This window comes from Leucoraja erinacea, chromosome 10, assembly GCF_028641065.1.
Source record: "Leucoraja erinacea ecotype New England chromosome 10, Leri_hhj_1, whole genome shotgun sequence".
Classification (NCBI taxonomy): Eukaryota; Metazoa; Chordata; class Chondrichthyes; order Rajiformes; family Rajidae; genus Leucoraja; species Leucoraja erinaceus.
In genome coordinates this window covers 53,070,628-53,091,838 of record NC_073386.1, presented here as the reverse complement: position 1 = coordinate 53,091,838, position 21,211 = coordinate 53,070,628, and the positions used below count along the sequence as shown (strand labels likewise).

The window sequence follows — 21,211 nt, the reverse complement described above, 5'->3', positions numbered from 1 at the left end:
CCGGGGAGTAAAATATCTAAAAGATTGTAATTGACATATCATTAGATCTTATTTTCGCACTTTATTTCAACTGGATTAAATATTTAAAAAAACAACTGAATGCATATAGTGAATGTAAAGGCAGTTAACAATAACATTCATATTTTGTACAACATTATCATGTTTAGTTGACAAGTGACATTAGTGAATGATTGCTACATCCAGCTCCTGTGGAAAGAGCAGCTCTAGAAAGTAGACAACGGGGACCATTGTTAGATTACCTTCTAGATAATACTGGGCACATAAAGATGGGTACAAGTTTGGTGAAACATACATTGCATATAACCACAATAAGTTGATCACCAACTGCTATAGCTTTTAACACAACATGCCGAGATTTGGGGAACAAAATCTCATCAGTAAAAATATCAGTTTTGATCAAATTACATGGTGCAGGTTTTAAAAGTGACAAAATTAATTATACAATCTTCATATATTTTAAAAAAAAATCCATCGCTCAGCATTGTTTGGTACAACAATTGGAAATAAAATGTTCAATCATACTTAGTACCAGTGATGAAGTTAGCTACAAGTCAACGGTTACTTTGCCTGCAGCCATTTAATGTTAAATAGTTTCACAATGTTACATTTTCTAGGCAAGACAATGTACAATGAACACATTTTATATTAAAAAAAACAAATAGGCAAAGACAACGGATATGTTAGTGTAGAATAACTAACAACTTACACGTGCAGGTGGCAAATGTTACTTTGTGCTGTTTGGCCAACTTAAAGAATTTTAAAATATTTTACTGGCTTCTTTGATCAGCTTTAAGATATTGCAAAGTACAAGATAGGAAAGTTATTTTTTCAAGCTTTCGCTTTATGAACAGACCCACCCTTCTGTAGTGTGTCATTGCTCAGCAGAAATCAGGCAGCCAAGAGACAAATGTGGAATGGACAAGATGCAGAACTATAACTATGAGTGGCACAGACATGCGAGCTACAGACCAAGGAGGGCGGGCGTGGAATGTTCATACAAAACTGGTGCACATGAAAACAAATAAATATGACATTCAAAGGGAAAAGTAACAACTATACTGCGTAACGGTGCAAATACAATATATAAATACATAGATCACAGACTGCTATAAAGACAGCCGAGCAGCCATTCGAACAGATCAAAAGCAATGATTTGTAGTGTGAAGTCAATTGTCGTAACAGCGTTCAAAACCAACTTCTGCCACAATCTCATATTTCCAATTTTAAAAAAAATGATGCAGCCTCCGTAAAAGTATAATTGGACTTTGTTACCAGATAAATAAAAGGAAGTTTTTGATTGTGACTGAGGCAAGATTCAAATGCTGTCTGTAATGCTGTTACCTAATCAAGTTGCCAGGAAGCAGCCAAATGTCCAAAATGTTAATGCCCTCATTTTGGTTGATAAATGTAAAAATCCTGACTAAATGGTCACAAAACACACAAATACCTGAGAGTTTCTATATAATGCATTATGTACAGACATATACTTTTTTTTTTTTTAAATGTAGGAGTCCACAATGGTCAACAACTTTCAAAACCTACTGCCATTATGCAATTAATGCCATTATAAGTGTATTGCTCATGTTGTAAATGACTGCCCTCTGCTGCTGCACACTTTCTCTTTTGTTGTTCACTAACTTTAATTCATTATCTTTTAGTTTAGAAATGATATGAAACAAGAGTTATTAAATGATCACCTTGCAAAATAAAAAACGATGGTAGAATATTGGCAAATTCGATACAGATCTTGATCTTCACTTTGGAAATACAATCTAAGCTAGTTATTTAATGGTTATTTTGCAAAACTAAAAACTGTGGTAGAATATTACCAAAACAGTCATAGATCCCGAGGACCAGATTCAGTCTCAACAGCCAATATGTCAATTCACAAGGTTGACCCCCTGTTGGGTTACTGTATCTGACTGATGTATTATGGGCTCACATCTTGAATTACCTTTCAGATTACCTTCTGTAAACCACCAGTTTAGATGTATGCCTTCAACTTGCCCAGTTCTCTGGCCTAATTCTTGATCTACGAACAGCTTTAAATGCAATTAATGACACAAGCTGTTTTTGGAACTCTTACAGAAATTCTGGGTAACTATGTCTGGATACTCATTTCATGTATTGGTATCAGATCAGGATCAAGCTTGCAAAACATTTTTTTTTTAAATTTTAAATTAAAAAAATTCAACTGAGTCTTCTATTTCCCCTCACACTGGCTACTGCCCAGGTAACTCTACGGCCTGCCAGGCTTGCTTCATCATTCAACAAGATTATGGATGAACCTTTTCTCAACTACCCTTTCCTGTCCTATTGAAAGCTTCTTTCTCACCATTGAGTCCCCTCATTGACTATATACCCAGGACCCCTGGTATAGAGGATTCCAAAGATTCTCGGCCTCAGTACCAAATGGCTGAACTTTGATTCTGAAACTATGTCCTCTCATTGTCCACCCTGCAGTTACAGAAGGCATATCAGCTCACACCCTGGGAATCACTTCAAGAATCTTGCAAGTTAACTTTTGCACACTCTGTACATGGGCCATGCTCTCAAATCCTTACCAAACTACCCATTCACTCCAGGAATTAATCTCGTGAAGTTTTGAATCCCTTATGTACGCCTTGCTTTTAGAGAAACCCAAACCATTCAAAATACATTAGATATAATTGCAGTGAGAACTTGAGGGTCTTGACCTGAAACATCACCCATTCCTTCTCCCCGGAGATGCTGCCTGTCCCACTGAGTTACTCCAACATTTTGTGTCTGCAGCAAGTCCTCCTTACTTTTACACTCAAGTTCCCCTGCAACGTACTAATTTTCAAACTGACAAAAACAGTTGAACTCTTCCGATTAAAGTACTAACTAAACACCTGTCCAGATTTTACGCCACTTTTCACCTTCTTATCATTTCCTTAGACTACATGCCATCGCTGCATCTACATCTCTTAAAGACTTGCCTCAGACCAATTGGAAGCAAAGACTTGGTCGAGGCACCAGAGACATTGAAACACGTTTAAAGCACCTCACGCATCGATTCCTGCGCAACCAAAATATTTACACTCCATTCTTCTGAAAAAGATCCAATCATTTTTGCTCCATTCTCCTTCCATTAACCAATCCACAATAATACATTATTCAAATCTTGTGCAACAAATATAATGAGGCACTTGCGCAAATACACTTTGAAAATCCCCATCATCTTGTAGTACAAAGTTCCCAACATATCTCGTCATAAACCTACTTTCACAAAACCATCTTCTGATTTTCCATCTTCTCTGCCCCATATCCCAGATACCAACATTTCCCCGAGATGAATCCTCAACTAACCAGCCTTGTTTCCCCAGGTTTGCATTTCTCCCCCTTTCTTGGAGGTTGTGGTGACTATCTTCCAATTCTTACGGTTTAATGTACAGTATTTCATATACTGCGCAGCTGCTATGCACAAAAATCCTAGATGGACACAAAATGCTGGAGTAACTCAGCAGGACAGGCAGTATCTCTGGAGAGAAATCTCTCCGAAAATCATAGAATGGCAGTTTGCAACACGTCAGACTTTGTCAACTTTTGGTCCCCTTAAATTCTGCTACGTAATTCTACCTAATTTACCTGGACAGTATTTGGTGTGAGGGGAAGTGGAAACATTAGTTGGATTTTGTTTTTGCATGCTTGGTCCTGTCCTAATCTGCATGAGATGAGTATTCAGACTCAGTTACTTGGGATGACTGCGAGAGTCCCAAATACATGCTATAACTGAATGCACCAAAAACAGATCAGGGCTCAAATGACTTGTCCAGAAGTATTGCTCCAGCCTGACTAGTGGTCACTTGAACAAAACATTGGTGGGGAATGCCTTCAATGGGATTCCAAACAACAAGGAACTAACTGTTGTTCATGAGAAGAACAAAAATTACTAAAGAACCAAGCTATACTAAAGAAAAAAAACTGTTGTCATCAACATCTTCATGTTTCAGTGGTTAACCTTTCCAAACATTTTCACCAGTTCAAATATTTTAAATTCTTTCCATCCCTATTTTTAATATGCAAGTTGTTAGTATTTCTAAATTGTTTCATATTTTCTCAGCATAGAGACCATTTGGCCCATCGAGTCTATCCCATCTATCAGCAGAACCCCATTTCTTCACTTTTTCAGTCCAATTATTTCTCACTTTGCTCCTGATCCACATACTGAACAATGAAATATGATGTGCATTCTTTTAACGAACATTTGCTGAACTGTTGGCACCATCTTAAACTTTCCAAACAAAAAATGAATTGTCTCAAACAAAAGTTTATCTTGAAGGTTCTTCATATAAATTCTAAAAAAATGAAATTTGCAGAAGGGCCACATTTTTGTTAAATGCAAAGCTTATTAAGAGACCCTGAATGGCACAAGATCTTTAGAATCACTGACGTATGACCAGATTGGCAAAATGATCTTTGTCACATACGATTCGCTTTATACACAGCCTTGCGGTACTCAGTCCACACTTCAGACTGATTAGATGGATCATCCATCAGTTAACAATTGTTACTTCCAACTCTGCCGAACCTCAGCAAGAGAAATATAATCATAAACCTGATCTCAGTCGGTTCCATTAATCTTCAACACTTCTCCAACATGCTCTTTTCTATATCACGCTGATGGGATCTTCCAAACTCGAACCCCTATAGTAATTGCTGGCAAATGATCAATGGAAATATGCTTGTTTGGAGACCTGCAACATGCCTTGTTTAAAAAATAATCTTATTTTCTTCTAAAAAACTGAAGAAGTGGAATCGTTCAAAAATGCTACCTCGGCACAAATTTGCCTTTTGAAGTCCACTTTCCACCCATAATAAACTGAGGTTCACTCTGTTCCCACTGCTGCTTTAGTGTCCATATTATTTATTTTCATGTAAGCGTTACTAAATGAATTAGAAAGAGAACAAACAATAGGCTCTCAAATTATTCCTGTAGTGTGATATCCTTCAAAAACGTAATCCATCACTACAGAAACATCTTAATTCTCTAAAAAAAAACAATTAAACAGCTTTCTTCCTGTAACCTCACTGAACAAAAATTAAAGCACAGCTCATCCATAGCTCATCTGCACATGGATGTTCCTGGTTAGTGTTACAAATGCCTTGACAGCTGAAAATCAAAAGCACCCTGCTGAAAATAATTTGCTGTGGCAGAACAGGTTTAAAACTCAGTCACATTTACCATCTACTGTACATCAAACAGGCACACGACTAAGAATCTAGCAACCCAAAATGCGAGTCTGCTGTGCAGCCAACCTAATAATAATGCGTGATTACTCTGTGAACTAGACAATTTAATGGAGTACTGTTCCAATACTTAAATCAAATCTAACGCAAAGTTACGAATGACCTCCAGAGCCCCATTGTCAAAGCCACAGATATCCATCATGCCTCTGTCATCTGGGTCAGCAATGCTGAATCCATTGGAGCCCAATCCACAGATAACCAATTTGGCTGGAATGGCCATTTTCTGCAACAACAACAAAAAGTTGATCAATAAATTACTGGAGATTGAAAAAGATTCAACATCACAGCACAGTGGCGCAGTGGTAGAGTTGCTGCCTTACAGCGCCAGAGACCCAGGTTGGATCCCGACTACGGGTGCTGTCTGTACGGAGTTTGTATGTTCTCCCCGTGAACGCATGGGTTTTCTCCGAGATCTTCCGTTTCCAAAGACGTACTCCAAAGACGTACAGGTTTGTGGGTTAATTGGTTTGGTAGAAATGTAAATCGTCCCTCGTGTGTGTTGGATAGTGTTAATGTGCGGAGATGGCTGGTTTGCGCGGACTCGGTGGGCAGAAGGGCCTGTTTCTGCACTGTATCTTTAAACTAAATGACAAAGACATAGCTATGGAGAAGCAAGGAACTGCAGATGCTGTTTTTAAAAAAATATACAAAGTGATGGAGCAACCGAGTGGGGCAAGCATCGTCCCTGGAGAAAATAAATAGGAGGCACCCTTCTTTCGAAGACATAGCTATAATTTGTACTCTTTTTATTATTTATATTATAAAACCACTAGAGAAATATTACTTTGAGTTATTGCTGTTATAAAATAATTATTCATTTTCATGATACAACTACAACAACCAATTGTGCAGACATAAGAAACTGCAGACGCTGAAGTCTTGAGCAAGACGCAAAGTACTGGAGGAACTCAGAGGGTCAGGCAGCGTCTGTGGAGGGAATGGACTGACCACGTTTCTTGTCAGGACCCTTGATTGTAGCAGCGGGAAGAAAGCTGGAGAAGAGATGCGAGGCAGAATAAAGCCTGGAAGTGATGGGTGGATACAGGTGAACATTTGTCTACTACAATCATTCTGAACAATGGACCCGACTTAAAAGGTTGCCTGTCCATATCTCCACAGATGTTACTTGACCCACCGGGATCATCCAGAGCTTTGTGTTTGCTTAAGATCCCAGCATCAGCAGTTCCTTGTGTCTCCGTGTTTCCAGCTAAACCATTTAAGAGAATCACAACACTGAATATCAATCATAAATTACTTCACTATGCAAGAGGATTGCCATTTCATGGTTGCGGACATGACCAGCTAAGAAGATGGCACAGTGGCAATTCCACAGAAGGGAATTGTTGCATATTAATTAATATTGCAGGCTACACAGGTTTTAGATACATTTTCCTGAATCTAACCATAAAATCCTTGCATCAACATGCGTTATTTGGAATTCTCTCACCTTTCTGTATTCTCTTAAAGCTTCTGCAGGATGTATGTTTCCATAGTAGGTGTCATTGCCAGTAAGGACAATGAACACATCTGCAGCAGTTTTTGTCTTAACGGCCCACAACATGGGAAGAGCGCAGTCCATGGAACCAAATGGAACCTGTGAAAGTGGTCAAAATTGTCCAAAATGTTCTATCAAAAGAGATTTCAGTTTATTTCATTTTATATTTTTTTAAAGATGTAACCCTGATGCGGAAATTTCAAGAGACAAAGATTTTAATGCAATGTAATCAGTTCAAGATTATTGATGGGAGGAAAACACCACTCTGGATTTATAGGCAGGAACAGATTTCTGAGGAATTTAATAGAAATAGAAACAATATGCGCCACATTTGGAAGGACAGCTGCAAAAATATTATTTGGCATTCAGCACCCAGCACTCTCATCACCAGAAGCAGAACTGTTTCCAACTCAAAATGAATGATGAAAAATAAAGCTTGAACAATAAAAATATTGGGAATTTATATTTAACAAACTGACGATTATGAATTTCATTAAAAAAAAAAAAGTTAGGGTTGATAATCAAGATATGCTTCTACTCAGTACTTTTCTTGTGATGGTATGTGCAGGAACAGGGCAGCAGTACCTTTGAAATATTAGGTCATTATTTCATTTCCAGCCACTCAGTTATCATGCACACCTTTGTGTATTAAAAAAAATAATTTCTGTAATATGTGAGCATTTGAGTTATTAATATAACCATTTTAGGGAACAGAAATTACAAAGTTTACACTGGTCAGCTCCGAATTATTGACAAGGAACGACAGAAGTCATGAAAATCGATTTTGTTGTACAAATTGTTTTATATTACCACATGCATCGCAGCTAATACTTTATCCAATGCCATTTCAGAAGTGATGTGCAATGGAACCATTCCATCGGAAAAAGCAACAATTGTGGAGTTGGCTTCTGTTTGTTTCACAACCTGTAAAAGTAATCAATTTTAGTGAACATTTCAATAAAACCATTGGAACAGGTAAACAAAAAAGTCAAAACAAATGAGAATCTGACCTTTGTAATTAGATAAGGCCAGGATTATCAAGCACAATTTATAATTTATTGTATTATTTATTTGTTGTGCTGTTCCATTTAACATGTCTGTAAACCTGCTATAAGTAAGAATTTTATTGTTCCGGCCATGGTGTATTTGCCAATTAAAGATTGGCATGGGATGAGGGCCAGCCCAGCTGAGCAACACTACAGTGTTCAATTTCGGGTGCTATACTTTTTGTTTGCAATACCTGGAATATAGGCAGAATAACTAAGAAAAATGGATATAGGGATGATGGAATGCAATTGCTTCAAGATATAGAAACAGATATCAGTGGGACACCACCTCTGGGAATCCAAGTCATTCAGCAAATATTGAGACAAATTTAAGAATTGACCAATCCGGTAGGCGGCGCGACTCTGGTCAGCAGCGGCCTCTGCAGCCTGTCCGCGTTTTTATTATTTTTTGTCTGTGTTTTAATGTAGTTTTTGTTATTTTATGTTGGGGTGTGTGTGGGGGGTGGGAGGGAAACTTTTGAATCTCTCCCTGCACTGGAGACCCGACCTTTTCTCGTCGGGTCTCAGTTGTCGTTGGGGCCGCAACGAGGAGCGGCCTCCAACAGGAAGAAGCCGGGGACTCTGGTGCCGACTCACCATCGCGGAGCTGGCCGAGACCGGAGCGGGTGGAGCGGTGGAGGAGCGCTGCCGCTGCCGCTGCTGCTGCTGCTGCTGCTGCTGATGCGGGGGCTGCTACTGCGGGTCTGCGGACGGCGGCACCGGGAGCCCGCGGCTCCCTGGAGGGAGACCGCTTTTCGGGGCTCCTGCAACGGCGACTTCTCCCGCCCGAGTTGTGGGGTCGAAGAGCTCCTGGAGCGGGGCCTAGCACCACTGCCCCGCGCGGCTTGGAATGGCCGCGGGACTCTGCGAGCGCACACCGGGGTCTTTAACACCAAGACCCGGTGTGCGACCTCGCACCACCCGGCGTGGCTTTGATGGCCGCGGGACAATCGCCATCGCCAGCCGGGGGCTTTGACTTTGACTCTGACATCGGGGGGAGAGTGCAGTGGAGAGATAAGTTTTTTTGGCCTTCCATCACAGCTATGTGATGGATGTTTATGTAAAATGTAATTATTGTTGTGTCTGGGGTCTATTTGTGTGTAATGTATGGCTGTAGAAACGGCATTTCATTTGGACCTCCAGGGGTCCAAATGACAATTAAATAGACTATTGACTATTGATCTCAAAGAGCAGCCATGCTCTCTGCAACCCTCTTGATTATAGGTTGGATGGAATGTACCCCCCCACCCAAGATGAGCAAGGATGAAGAGAAAACAATGTTTAAACAAGGCTACATAGCTGGTTACAAAACAAAAGTGCAAGAGAATTGAAGATAGACACAAATTGCTGTAGTAACTCAGCGGGTCAGGCAGCATCTCTTGAGACCGAAGCATACAGGATCAGGATCCTTCTCCATGTTTTCCAGAGATGCGATCTGACCTGCTGAGTTATTCCAGCATTTTGCGTCTATCTTTGGTATAAACCAGCACCTGCACTTCCTAGTTATTACTTAAGAGAATCGGCCTGCTCCTGCCAAACCCACCATTTTAATTATCATCAACCGTGGAAGCATCGAACGTCAAAGATAAATAAAATGGAACTGAAAATAAGTTAGGAATTATGTAGAGATCTCAACTGTTATGGTTCAAAAATAATTTAAGCTTTATTCCCATGCAAGATAAAGCAGCACATCTTAATGCAAATGTTTGTAGTGAAGTAACTTCATAACAGTAACAAAAATCTACAAGTCACTAAAGCAAGCATAGGTTTGTGAATCAATCTTACCATTGACATAACCGCTGCAACGCTGTATGCACAGAGAGCTCTGCATCCCAGAATGTGGCTACACATAGAAGAACTCACATCCAAAGCCAATACAAAGTGCTTCCCTGTTGGTTCTATATTCTGCAAAAAAAAAAAAAAAAAGTAATTCACATGTCCTATTTCACAAAGAATGACTGTTTTAACATTAGAAAATGACAATTGATCATTACCTTAAAAGCTTTATAAAATGCTTGATTTAGTGCGACTAATATTTCTGGATCGAGGATCCACTTTAGTTTTCCTCTGTTTCCTGTTTTGTACGTTTCAAGAGCCACCAAAATGTGAAATGGATGGATTTGGGCCTAGAAGTCAAAGAACTAAAGATTACTGATTAGAATACGCATTCTAGAGTTCCGAACTACATGGAGTAAATTTTACAAGGGCTACGATTCTTATATTTTCCTGAATTGATTACCACTCATATTCAAGTCTGCTTTTCGAACAGTACCAGTACCCAATAATTCAATAAATGGACCAGTGTTCATATTTGTACTTCAACTAGGAAAATCAATAGGGTCAGAGCTCTAACAGAACCCTGATTTCATCTTTACGTAACATCAGATTCTCATTTCTTGAATGCATTAATTAACATGCCGAGATAAAAGATGATGTATCGTTTTTCATCTTATGTTGTACTTGGTTGGAATAGCGTAGAAAGCCAGATACACTATTCCCTCCCAGTTGACAGTTGGTTGGCATATGGATGCCAGTATCCAAGTGATTGGAGAATTGTAATGTGCCTGGCAGCTGAGAACTGATTCTAACAAGGTCACCATTCTGTACTTTGTAGCCTCTCTTTCCACAGATGCCACCTGATCTGTCAAATTTTGCCAGCAGCGTTTTATTTCACATTTGCACCAACTGTGTTCTGCATTCGTTTGTTTTCCTCCAAATGATTACTCCACCTTTTATTTACATTTCTCCATACAGATCCCCCCTTTAGACAGCACTAAAACAATTTTGACCTTCATGCTATTGCAGCCGGCTTCTTTATAGTCATCTTCCCTCCCCTTCTCTGTAACATAAAACGCATGTTCTCTCACTTTTGATGTTCTGATGAAGAGTAAAACACAAGGTACTGTTGGAACTCAGTGTCTACGGAGAGAAAGGATAGACTACTTTTCCAATAGGGACCCTTCTTCAGACTGATGAATGGTGAATGACCTAAAGCATTAACTTTGTACCTCTTTCCATTCATTCTTCTCTATCTGGTAACTATCCCCAGCATTTTAAGTTGTATTTCAATGTTTGAGGAATGGTAGGCTGACGTTGATGGTTTTGTGGATGAAACAACGACGTGACATGGTACCGAGTCATTCAAATCAGTGGTCCCAGGTTAAATGTATGTTTGATGTGGAGTCATGTAATGTTCTGACAGCTGCCTGGATTGTTGCAGGCTTATGGATGCCAGAGAAGAATGTAATTAAACTCCGTGATGTTGAATACCATGATCATTCCAGCTGCGGGCTTTCACTGTGTGGGGAGGAATGGTCAGAACTGAACTTACAGAGGGCTGGCAACAGCCATAGAACCGCATTTTAGTTAGAGTCAGTGTGTTCAGCGAAGGGAGGAAAAAATGGAAATTTGATTAGAACAAGCGTCTGGGGCTAAGGGGAGAGGGCAGGAGAATGGGGTTAGCAGGGAGAGATAGGTCAGCCATGATTGAATGCAGAGTAGACTTGATGGGCCAAATGGCCTAATTCTGCTCCTATGACATGAACTAATGAAAAGCTTAAAAGTACAAAGGAGGAAAACAAAGAAATAGGGCATTAATATGCCTTGAAGAAAAACATAGCTAGTGTAATTTAAAATGTAATTGCCTCACAGTTGTGTTGGGAGGAGGTAGCATTAAAGTTACCTTAGGCTTCCCAGGCTAAAGAACGTAAATAAAATGAATTTCATAAAACAGTTCATATTCCTGATTCCATCCTGCGATCCACTCTGGCGTTAATAAAAGCAAGAATCCCAGAGGCTGACTTCTTTAATTAGTGCCTTGATTAATTAACGTAAAAAATAGCAGTTTGTTGGAATACAAGAACGGATGGCACTAATTAACATAATTTCCAAGATGATTTGCAGATGCAAGGAACTACAGACGCTGAAATCTTGAACAAAACAGAGCTGGAGGAACTCAGCGGGCCAGGCAACATTTGTGGAGTGAATAGACAGGTGACATTTTGGGTTGGGATCCTTCTTCAGACTCACCAGAAGGGCCACAACTCGAAACATTGCCTACCCATTCCCTCCACAGATGCTGCTTGACCTGCTGAGTTACTGCTGCACTGTGTTTTTGCACTAGTGATTCAGCACCATCACATAAAACCGTCAAAGATAAATATTCCTAAAACATGAAATCAATTCTAAGTGAACTCTGCAATCTTGGTATTGACGCCTAGAACTGGGTTGGTCGAGAACAAAAATTGACTAGATTTTCAATGGCCACACAGTCCCACTATGCAAAATAGTCAAAATTTGCCACCAAGATGCCAAACGGTGGTGTGAGATATGGAAGTATACAGATGTAAAATGGATATGTGATGAGGTGGGGAAACATAGTATTGGGGAAGCTTTTCTTTAAAAAAAAACATTCAGAATTGCCAGCATTAATACTCCCACTTCAACAAGCCAAATTTTATGAAGAACTATCAAATATGTAACTAAAAAGTTATGTCCCTGCAAAGAAACCTAAGATTAGATAGTCGTTTTCCTAAGAACACAATTAGATATTTAATGTTGAAAGCAGCATTAAATTATATTCATCCAGAAGGCTGTGGAGGCCACGTCAATGGATATTTTTAAGGCAGACGTGACTAGTTTCTTGATTAGTACGGGTGTCAGGGGTTATGGGGGACATTGGGGTTGAGAGGGAAAGATAGATCAGTCATGATTGAATGGCAGAGTAGACATGATGGGCAAAATGTCCTAATCCCGCTTCTATAACATAAACTAATGAGAAGCTTTAAAAAAAAAGTAGAAGAGGGGTAAACAAAGAAATAGGGCACTAATTTGCCTGGAAGAAAAAATAGCTTGTGTAATTAAAAAATTAATTGCCTCACAGTTGTGGCAGGAGGAAGTAACATTAAAATTGCCTTAGGCTTCCCAATGAATTCATAAAAAACAATGCATATTCCTGATTCCAACCCTATATCTACTCTGGCGTTAATAAGAGTAAGAATCCCAGAGGCTGACATCTTTAATTAGTGCCTTGATTAATTAATGTAAAAAATAGCAGTTTGTTGAAATACAAGAACTGTTGGCACTAATTAAAAGAATCTCCAAAGATGATTTGCAGATGCAAGGAACTGCAGATGCTGGAATCTTGAGCAAAACAGAGCTGGAGGAACTCAGTGTGCCAGGCAACATTTGTGGAGTGAATAGACAGGTGACATTTTGGGTTGGGATCCTTCTTCAGACTCACCAGAAGGGCCCCAATCGCCTACCCATTCCGTCCACAGATGCTGCCTGATCTGCTGAGTTACTGTCGCACTGTGTTTTTGCGCTAAAATAATACAGCACCTTCACCAAAAACGGTCGAAGATAAATGTTCCTAAAACATGAAATCAATTCTAAGTGAACTGCAATCTTGGTCTTGACGCCTAGAACTGGGTTGGTTGAGAACAAAAACAGATCAGCTTTTCAATGGCCACTTTGTAAAATAGTCAAAGTTTGCCATCAAGAAGCTAATTTTACTTTGTGTCACAAAAAGGTGGTGAGATATGGAAGCATCATCTGGTATGGATATGTGACAGTGAGGTGGGGAAATATAGTAATGAGGAAAACACATTTCTTTAAAAACACATACACATTCCCAATTGCCATACTCCCACCTCAACAAGCCAAATTTTATGAAGAACAATCAAATATCTAATTCAAAAGTTAACCCTTGCTGCAAAGAAACCTAAAATTAGAAAGTTGTTTTCCTAAGAACGGAATGATTAGATATTTAATGTTGAAACCAGTGTTAAATTATTTGTATCCAAGATATTGCCACAATAATTAATGATTTGCCTCAATAATTGACGGTTTACAGAGTCTGTTATATTAACTTGGGCTAATCCCAAGCAGATAATTTCCAAACTTTATTTTAAACTGTAGATATTGTTGTATAAAATAATATTGTTGTATAAAAAGGGCAAAAAATGTTTGCTAACAGGACTGATAAAAAGAGAGATTTTGATTACTTAGTGTTGATGATTTATAGAAAATTTGGGCCAGAATTCTGAATAGCACAAATACCAGCACACTGACACTATCCTATACACTAGAGACTATTTACAGAAGTCAAATTAACCTACAAACCTGTACTTAGGAGGAGACAAAAGCATCTGGGGGAAAACCCGCAAAGTCACGGGAGAACGTACAAACTCCGTACAGACAACTAGGTAGATCGCATAGTGAACATATTACAAGCATTGGGAGCATCTGCTGTGCAATACAGAAATAAGTAAGTAACTAAATCAGAGGAAAATGCCAGACAGAAAATTTGCTTCGATTGGAAATTATGTTATCAAATTGGACTCGTGGCAGGTTGAATCGGTCTGACAAATAACATTTGAAAGATTAAATATTGTCGGATGTAGGACCATACCTTCTTTAATGCGGTCTCATTTTTCAGTCTTTCACATAACATAGTAACCTCTTCACTTCCTGGCTTAAGGATGAACTCTGCAGTCATTTTCCCCAAATTTTTAAGAATTGCAATAATAGGCATATCCTTCAGTAATGCCTTCCACACCTAATAAATTAAAATAAAGATGTTATCCAGCAGAAAGCACAAAAGAATCAACGAACCAAATCTATAATCCAATACTGGACATTGCATCTTCAAGTTGTGACACTGAACACATGGGCTCAACATAGATGTACCACACTAAGCTTTTATCATTGTGGTATTAGAGATCCAGGAGTGAAAGAAGGGGTGAGAATATTTACTAACTCAGTAAAGTTTAACGGTCATTCCACATTTGTTTGAAACACAAGACCGCCATGAGGGATGATGGGAGAACAAAGGGGGACCCGGTGTGGGCACTCTAGTTTAGAATCCTCTGCCCAGGGGATAAGTCTGTATTTTTGTTCATTTGTTCCGGTGAAGGCGTTGTGCACATGGCAGCCAGACAACAGTTGCTTGTCTTTTTCTTTTTTTTTGTTCCACTTTTAATTTCATGTTTTTGTGTACCTTGTGTGTTGTGACTGTTGGCAGACCAATTTTCCTCCCGAGATGAATAAAGTTTTATCGTATTGTGTCTCCTAAAGATTATATTCTACAAAGGCCATTACTGCTTCATATATATCAGCTGCAAAAAAACCTTTTCACTGTACCTTGGCACACGTGACAATAATAAACTAAACTAATTCACTCACCTCCTGTGACTTCAGGTGATCGGTCAGTAGGTGCTCTCTGACCAACCGGTACTCCTCAATTAGATGAGCAACCTCCTGTTCATCCCGAGACATTTTTACCCTCTCTAAAGCTTCAAAGTACTTCAACAATCGCTGAATTCCATCTGAGTTTTCCTTATCCTTATACGCTTCTTCAACTTCTTTCCAACCCTTCATGATATACTTGGTCACCAGGATGAGATCTGGATAACACAGCAAACTAGTTCAAAATGCTATTCTCAAGCCTCACACAGTACTTTTGGGGGGAATTAATTTAACATGCAGTGAATCCAAAGCTGCTGCAATTCACTGAAGTCATTCAGACCCTGTCAAGTCAAAATTGAATTGTACATTTGAATATGGCAGACACTAAATGTGTGGAAAGGAATTGCAGATGCAAGTTTATACGGAAGAAAGACACAAAGTGCTGGAGTAACTCTGCGGGTTATGCAGCATTTCTGGAGAAAAAGGCTGGGTGACATTTCGGTTCGGAACCCTTCATTCAGACCTTGAGGCCAACTAAATATCAACTGCAATTCAACTGAAATTATTTTCTGATTAAGTTCTTAGAAAACAAAATACATACTGCATGCTTCCTACCAAATAATCCAGTTATGCCCACATATTTTTACTCAGTCAAATGAGGTGATCTTGTCCTGAGATCTTCACAAAGCAGTACAAATTTAGTTCTTAATTGTACTGTACATTCTCTCTCTCTGTACCAATCCACCTAAAGCAGACGGTGCCAAGTTCCTGTGGAATGTCAGCTTAATCCTCAACAGCAGGGACTTGGGAGAAAAATAAACCCTGGCCAATGACACAGCAAGAAAAAGGGATAATTAATCCACATCACTGGCTCTGAAATCTGACAAATACTCTGAATATTCTGATCCTGCTCCACCACCGGATTCCATGAGGAGTCCAATATCATTGTGCAGGTGGGACAAGATTTCTAACAAGTTCAATAAAAACACATAATGCATGGGAGTAGAAAACTAGTGGCAATTTCATAGGGGACAGTTAGGAATGGAACTGTTCACAGCTTATTACAAATGCCAGAGCATAATATAAATGGTTGTGAGTTTAAAATGAAACCATCTCTTCCTCTGGATGAAATAGTACGATTTAACCACGTAAAGTACATAAGCACAGACTTTGTCTCATTTTAGAAACCACTACTGACTAGTTGTTGAAATGTGAGCCATTATCACAAATAGTCCTGCCCTTTTAATTCACTCAAGAGCATCAACAATAACTAAGACAATGTAAAAATAATTAGTTTGTTTTACTCAGAAAGGTTAAAGTTCTTCCCATAGTCACCTAGTAGTGTCATCATTGGAGCATCAAATCAGGAATTTGTGACAAAAGAACAAAGCTCATATGATTGCAGTTAAAGTTTTGTTAATTTTACATTCAGTTACATAAACTTCCCATCAAATCATCAACATTTTAATTCCTAAATGTGGAACTGAGCCAGCCACTTTCCAACGACCCATTTCAACAACCACCTGTGTGACAAAGGATCATCGACAACAGTGTTAAGCCAGCTTCCCCATTGTACAAGCACATGGCCAATTGAACCTCAAAGCTGTGATCAAGCCTACCCTCAGTAACTTCCCCTGGAAGTTGGAAAGATAATGATCTGGAAAATATACCAAAGAAAGAGTGGCACATTGGTGCAGCAGTAAAGTTTGTGCCTTACAGTGCCAGAGACACGGGTTTGATCCTGGCCTTGGCAGCTGTCTGTACGGAGTTTGCACATTCTCCCTTTGACCACGTGGGCTTTCTCTGGTTTCCTCCCACGCTCTAAAGATGTGCGAGTTTGTTGGTAAATTGGCCAAGGAAATATTGTAAATTGTCCCTAGTATGTAGGATAGTGCTAGTGTACGGGGATCGCTGGTTGTCACAGACTCGGTGGGTTGAAGGATCCGTTTCCTCGCTGTATCGGGAAAGTCTAAAGTTTAAAAAAAATTAGGATCACAAGCCGTTTAAACTTTTTAAACGTTGTTTTCTAGAAAACATTAGAATAATAAGGCGCCAAATTTCCATAGACAAAGTCCAATGTCCACTATGGGGATTAGACAGTGCCCTAGTGTATGAATGACCATTCAGAAGCCAGTTAACGGAGGGGAAGCAGCTAGTATTTTAGCAAAAATAATTATTTTAGTCATACTTTTAAACGCATTAATTCCATTCCTCTGGTTACTTTGAGATAGGCTGCACAGTGCAGCAGACCATTTCCTAGTCAATGTTTACACCAAAGATCAACACAAAATGATGGAGTAACTCAGCGGGAGAAGCAGCATCTCTAGATAGAAAGAATGGGTGACTTTTCTGGTCGAGACCTGCTCTGAAGAAGGTTCTCGACCCGAAACATCACCTGTTTCTTCTATCCAGCGATGCTGCCTGTCCTGTTGAGTTACTCCAGCATTTTGTGTCCATTTCCTAGTAAACAACAGGTTAATTAAATTAAAGTAAGATGCCAATATAAAGTGCCTTTCTAAGGTATATTTTGTAATGCAACATGCTGCAAATAAGGTTGGATCCAGCTTAAAGCTGGTGACTATCTGCTTCTGAAGAAAAGTTGAAGAGTGTGGATAGGTTAAATCATTGTTAAACAATAACATCACTGACCTTCATTAGCTGGTTTCAGGTGTGACAATCGAAGTAAATCTTTGTGTGACCACCCAGCTTTCCGCTTATATCTTGTTACTGCCATAGCAATAGCCATCCCATCTTTACTGTTGTACCAGGTTGCCACTGCTTTCCTCAAGGCTCTTCCCCAGATTCCACATTTCATTCCTCCACTGAGATCCTTTCTAAACTGAATGTATGTGAACAGATGGGTTGGCATGCAGCAGATTTCAGTCAGAGCTTTGTAGGCAGCTTGTTTGGTTGAAGGATCCGAGCATTGTGTGCAAAGAGCCAACGCAAACAGAGTAGGGTCTTGTGTGGCCACTCTTCGCTCGATGCCAAACCTCTTTATCTCCTGGATGACTTCAGCACCTTTGCCTTCTTCTATCAGTCTCAATATGGCCTGAGCATTTTCTTTTCCCAGCTTCTCCTCGTTGGTGGTGTAGGTCCCACCCTCAGAACCAAAGCACAGGAATCGTCGCAGACGAGTCATGTCAGTCACTCGCCACATGCAACCTCCTTCAGAGTTCTGCACTTGCTGGCCAGTCGATGGCTCTACATGCTGCATTTCAGATTCACACGGCACTCCTACAGCTTTGAACCCATCCGCAAAACAATGCTGAGTAGAAAATGTGATTGATTTAATTAATAGGTACACAGGTTAATGTTTGCAAGTTGACAAAATGATGAATTACCAAAGATACAAATAACTTCATGGAGCAAGGGTGACCAATCTTTTTCAGCTCATCTCTACCACGTCTGACACGGTTGACTAAACCAAACATTTTAAATATCTTCAAAGTTTCTTCCCACACGTTACCAGGCAACTGAACCATCTATCACTAACTGGAGAGCAGTCCTGACCTACCATCTTCCTCATTGGAGACCTTGAATCCGACTTTACCTTGCACTAAACATTATTCTCTTTACCCTGAACCTGTCTAATGTGGACGGCTTGATCGTAATCATGTATAGTCTTTTCGCTGACTGGATGGCATGCAACAAAAAACGTTCTCACTGTTCCTCAGTACACGTGATAATAATAGATTAAATTAAATGCATGGGAGTACATTTTTGGGATTCCACTCTAGTCCAGTTTTCTCCAGAGTATTATTACTTATCTGGTTACTCATCCCATCCCAGTTAACTCAAGTGCATCCCAAGGCTTTCTCCTATTGTTCAACTCCATAATGCCTCAGAGCAATAATACCCAAAAACACAAAGGCAGCATCTCTGGAGAACATGGATAGGTGATGTTTCAGGTCGAGACCCTTCTTCAGTCTGACAAGTAAATGGTTTACACTAGCTTCCTAGTTGAATTTAGTTGTTTTTAACTAAAATTTAAAAAAACAATAATAAAAAATAAATAAACTCTTACCCTTCTCCCATCATCCTGAAGAAGGGTCCCAAGTGAAACGTCACCTTTAGACTTTAAAGATACAACACGGAAATAGAGCCTTTGGCCCACAGAGACCACGCTGGCCAGCGAGCACTGTCCTAAATACTGCGGACAATTTACAATTTTACTGAAGCCAATTAACCTGCAAACCTGTGCTTCTTCAGAGTGTGGGAGGAAACCAGAGCAGCCGGAGAAAACGGTCACAGGGAGAACGTACAAACCAGCATCTGCAGAATGTGCAAGAAAGAATTGCAGATGCTGGATTAAATCGAAGGTAAACAAAATGCGAAACTCAGCGGTACAGACACTCTGGGGAAAGTTTGCACCCGCTAGAGTAACTCAGCATTTTTGGTACAGGAGAGAAGATCTCTGGGGAGAAGGCAGAAACTAGACGTGTTAAAGAGGGACCTGCAGCTGAGTTTGCACCCGCTGAGTTTCTCCAGCATTTTTGTGTACCTTCTCTGGAGAGAAGAAATGGATGGGTGAAGAACTGCAGAAACTAGACTACTTGTTTATATGACCAACTAGTTCTACGTTATCACAGGTCACAGGGAGGAAACCGGAGCACCCGGAGAAAAGCCACGAGGTCACAGGGAGAACGTAAAAGCTCCGTACAGACAGTAGCCGAGGTGGGTGAGGATCGAACCCGGGTCTCCGGGTCTGTGAGGCAGCGACTCTAACCGCTGCGCCACCGCTGCTCCGGGCCTGAGTGTGAGGATGAAGGGGATTTGTGCTCCCACCCGTCCACCTCACGCAGGGCTGCCTCCCTCCGCCCAGGCGCCCGTCCACGGGCGGACAAGCCTCGGCTGAACCGGCCCCCTCCTCCCCGGCGGATTTACCTCTATGCTGCGGGTGGTGAGTGCGGGCGGAGACGCCGAGGGGACGCAGGAGCCGCCGCCGCCATCGCCGTCCATGGTCACCCCGACCCCCTGACGTCAGCGTCCACCGCTCCGCTGCGCCTCCCCTGGCCGCCAAGCGCGTTGCAGGCACAAAACCCCGAGCGCTTCACGTGTAGGAAGCAACCAAAGATCTTATTATCTTTGGAAGCAACTGCAGATGCTGGCAGGGGTGCACTTAACGCTGGAGTAACTCAGGGGGACAGCATCTCTGGGGAGAATGAATGGATAACTTCACCCCTTTCTAGTCCACACTCAAGAGTTTTTCCTCAGTGGATCAGGTAGCATCTCTGGAAAAAAAGGAATAGATCCTTTTTCACCTGACACGCTGAGTGACTGCAGCTCTTTGTGTAACTTCGGTTTAAACCAGGATCAGAGTGTTTTATAGTTGTATGTCCCAGAAAAAAAAACAAGGAAGAGAAAATTAAATTCTTACTTGCAGCAGCACAACCGATATGTAAACACAACACTCTGTAAACACCAAAATAAACAATAAATAAGTCGTTGAATTAAGTCCTTAGGCTTACCATGTCCATGGCAGCCTTTATACCCTTCCATTGTAATCCCATTTGTCCACACTGGGAGCAGATATTTCTATGCGTTGCCTATTTAAGTGTCTGTCGAAATGCCCACATCAGAAGCCCATGGCCATATGGGGGGACGGGGACGGGGATATATATATATATATATATATGGTGCGTTTGCAGCTCTCAGTCGGAAACATCTGGAGCTACTGCAGCCCACATTTGGAGCTCCCAGAGCTCAGCATCAGCCAACATCTGGTGTTCCTGGGCCCCATATCTGGAGACAATATGTGGAACCCATAGAGCGAAGCTGCTGCCCACGCCTGGAGCGCACAAATAGAGCTCAGAGCAGAGCTGCAGCCTACATTTGGAGTGCATATGTGGAGTTTCTGGAGACAACATCTGCAGCCAAAACCCCCCTCACCTGGACATCACCCTGCCTGGTGCACACATCTGGAGCTCACACCTGTACAAGCCACATCTTGAGTTCACATCTGGAGCGGCCTGGTTGCCCACAGCTGGAACCTGGAGCCCCAGACCCGGTGCACACATCTGGAGTGGCCTGGGCCTGGTGCACACATCTGGAGTGGCCTGGGCCTGGTGCACACATCTGGAGTGGCCTGGGCCTGGTGCACACATCTGGAGTGGCCTGGGCCTGGTGCACACATCTGGCCCACACCTGGATTGGCCCCAGTTTCCCGCCACCCGCCCGTTGCCACGGC

The 21,211-nt window shown here is 40.9% G+C and overlaps 1 protein-coding gene across 5 annotated transcripts; it reads right to left on the bottom strand.

The window, feature by feature from the left end:
- Window positions 1–41: 41 nt before the first annotated feature.
- On the bottom strand, window positions 42–21,144 carry ro60 (Ro60, Y RNA binding protein). 5 transcript variants are annotated; one of them, XM_055642320.1, is made up of 10 exons: window positions 19,909–20,004; window positions 19,049–19,174; window positions 17,671–18,289; window positions 15,019–15,239; window positions 14,246–14,392; window positions 9,828–9,959; window positions 9,619–9,738; window positions 7,598–7,711; window positions 6,740–6,886; window positions 42–5,515 (listed from the first exon to the last, which is right to left on the bottom strand). In XM_055642320.1, the coding sequence occupies exons 1-10, from the start codon at window positions 19,981–19,983 to the stop codon at window positions 5,363–5,365; spliced, it is 1,854 nt and encodes a 617-aa protein (XP_055498295.1). In that variant the 5' UTR covers window positions 19,984–20,004; the 3' UTR covers window positions 42–5,362. The 5 variants fall into 5 exon arrangements, with proteins under 5 accessions (XP_055498295.1, XP_055498298.1, XP_055498297.1 ...); XM_055642323.1 differs by lacking the exons at window positions 19,049–19,174; window positions 19,909–20,004 and adding an exon at window positions 20,914–21,144; XM_055642322.1 differs by lacking the exons at window positions 19,049–19,174; window positions 19,909–20,004 and adding an exon at window positions 20,493–20,516.
- Between the last annotated feature and the right edge of the window lie 67 nt (window positions 21,145–21,211).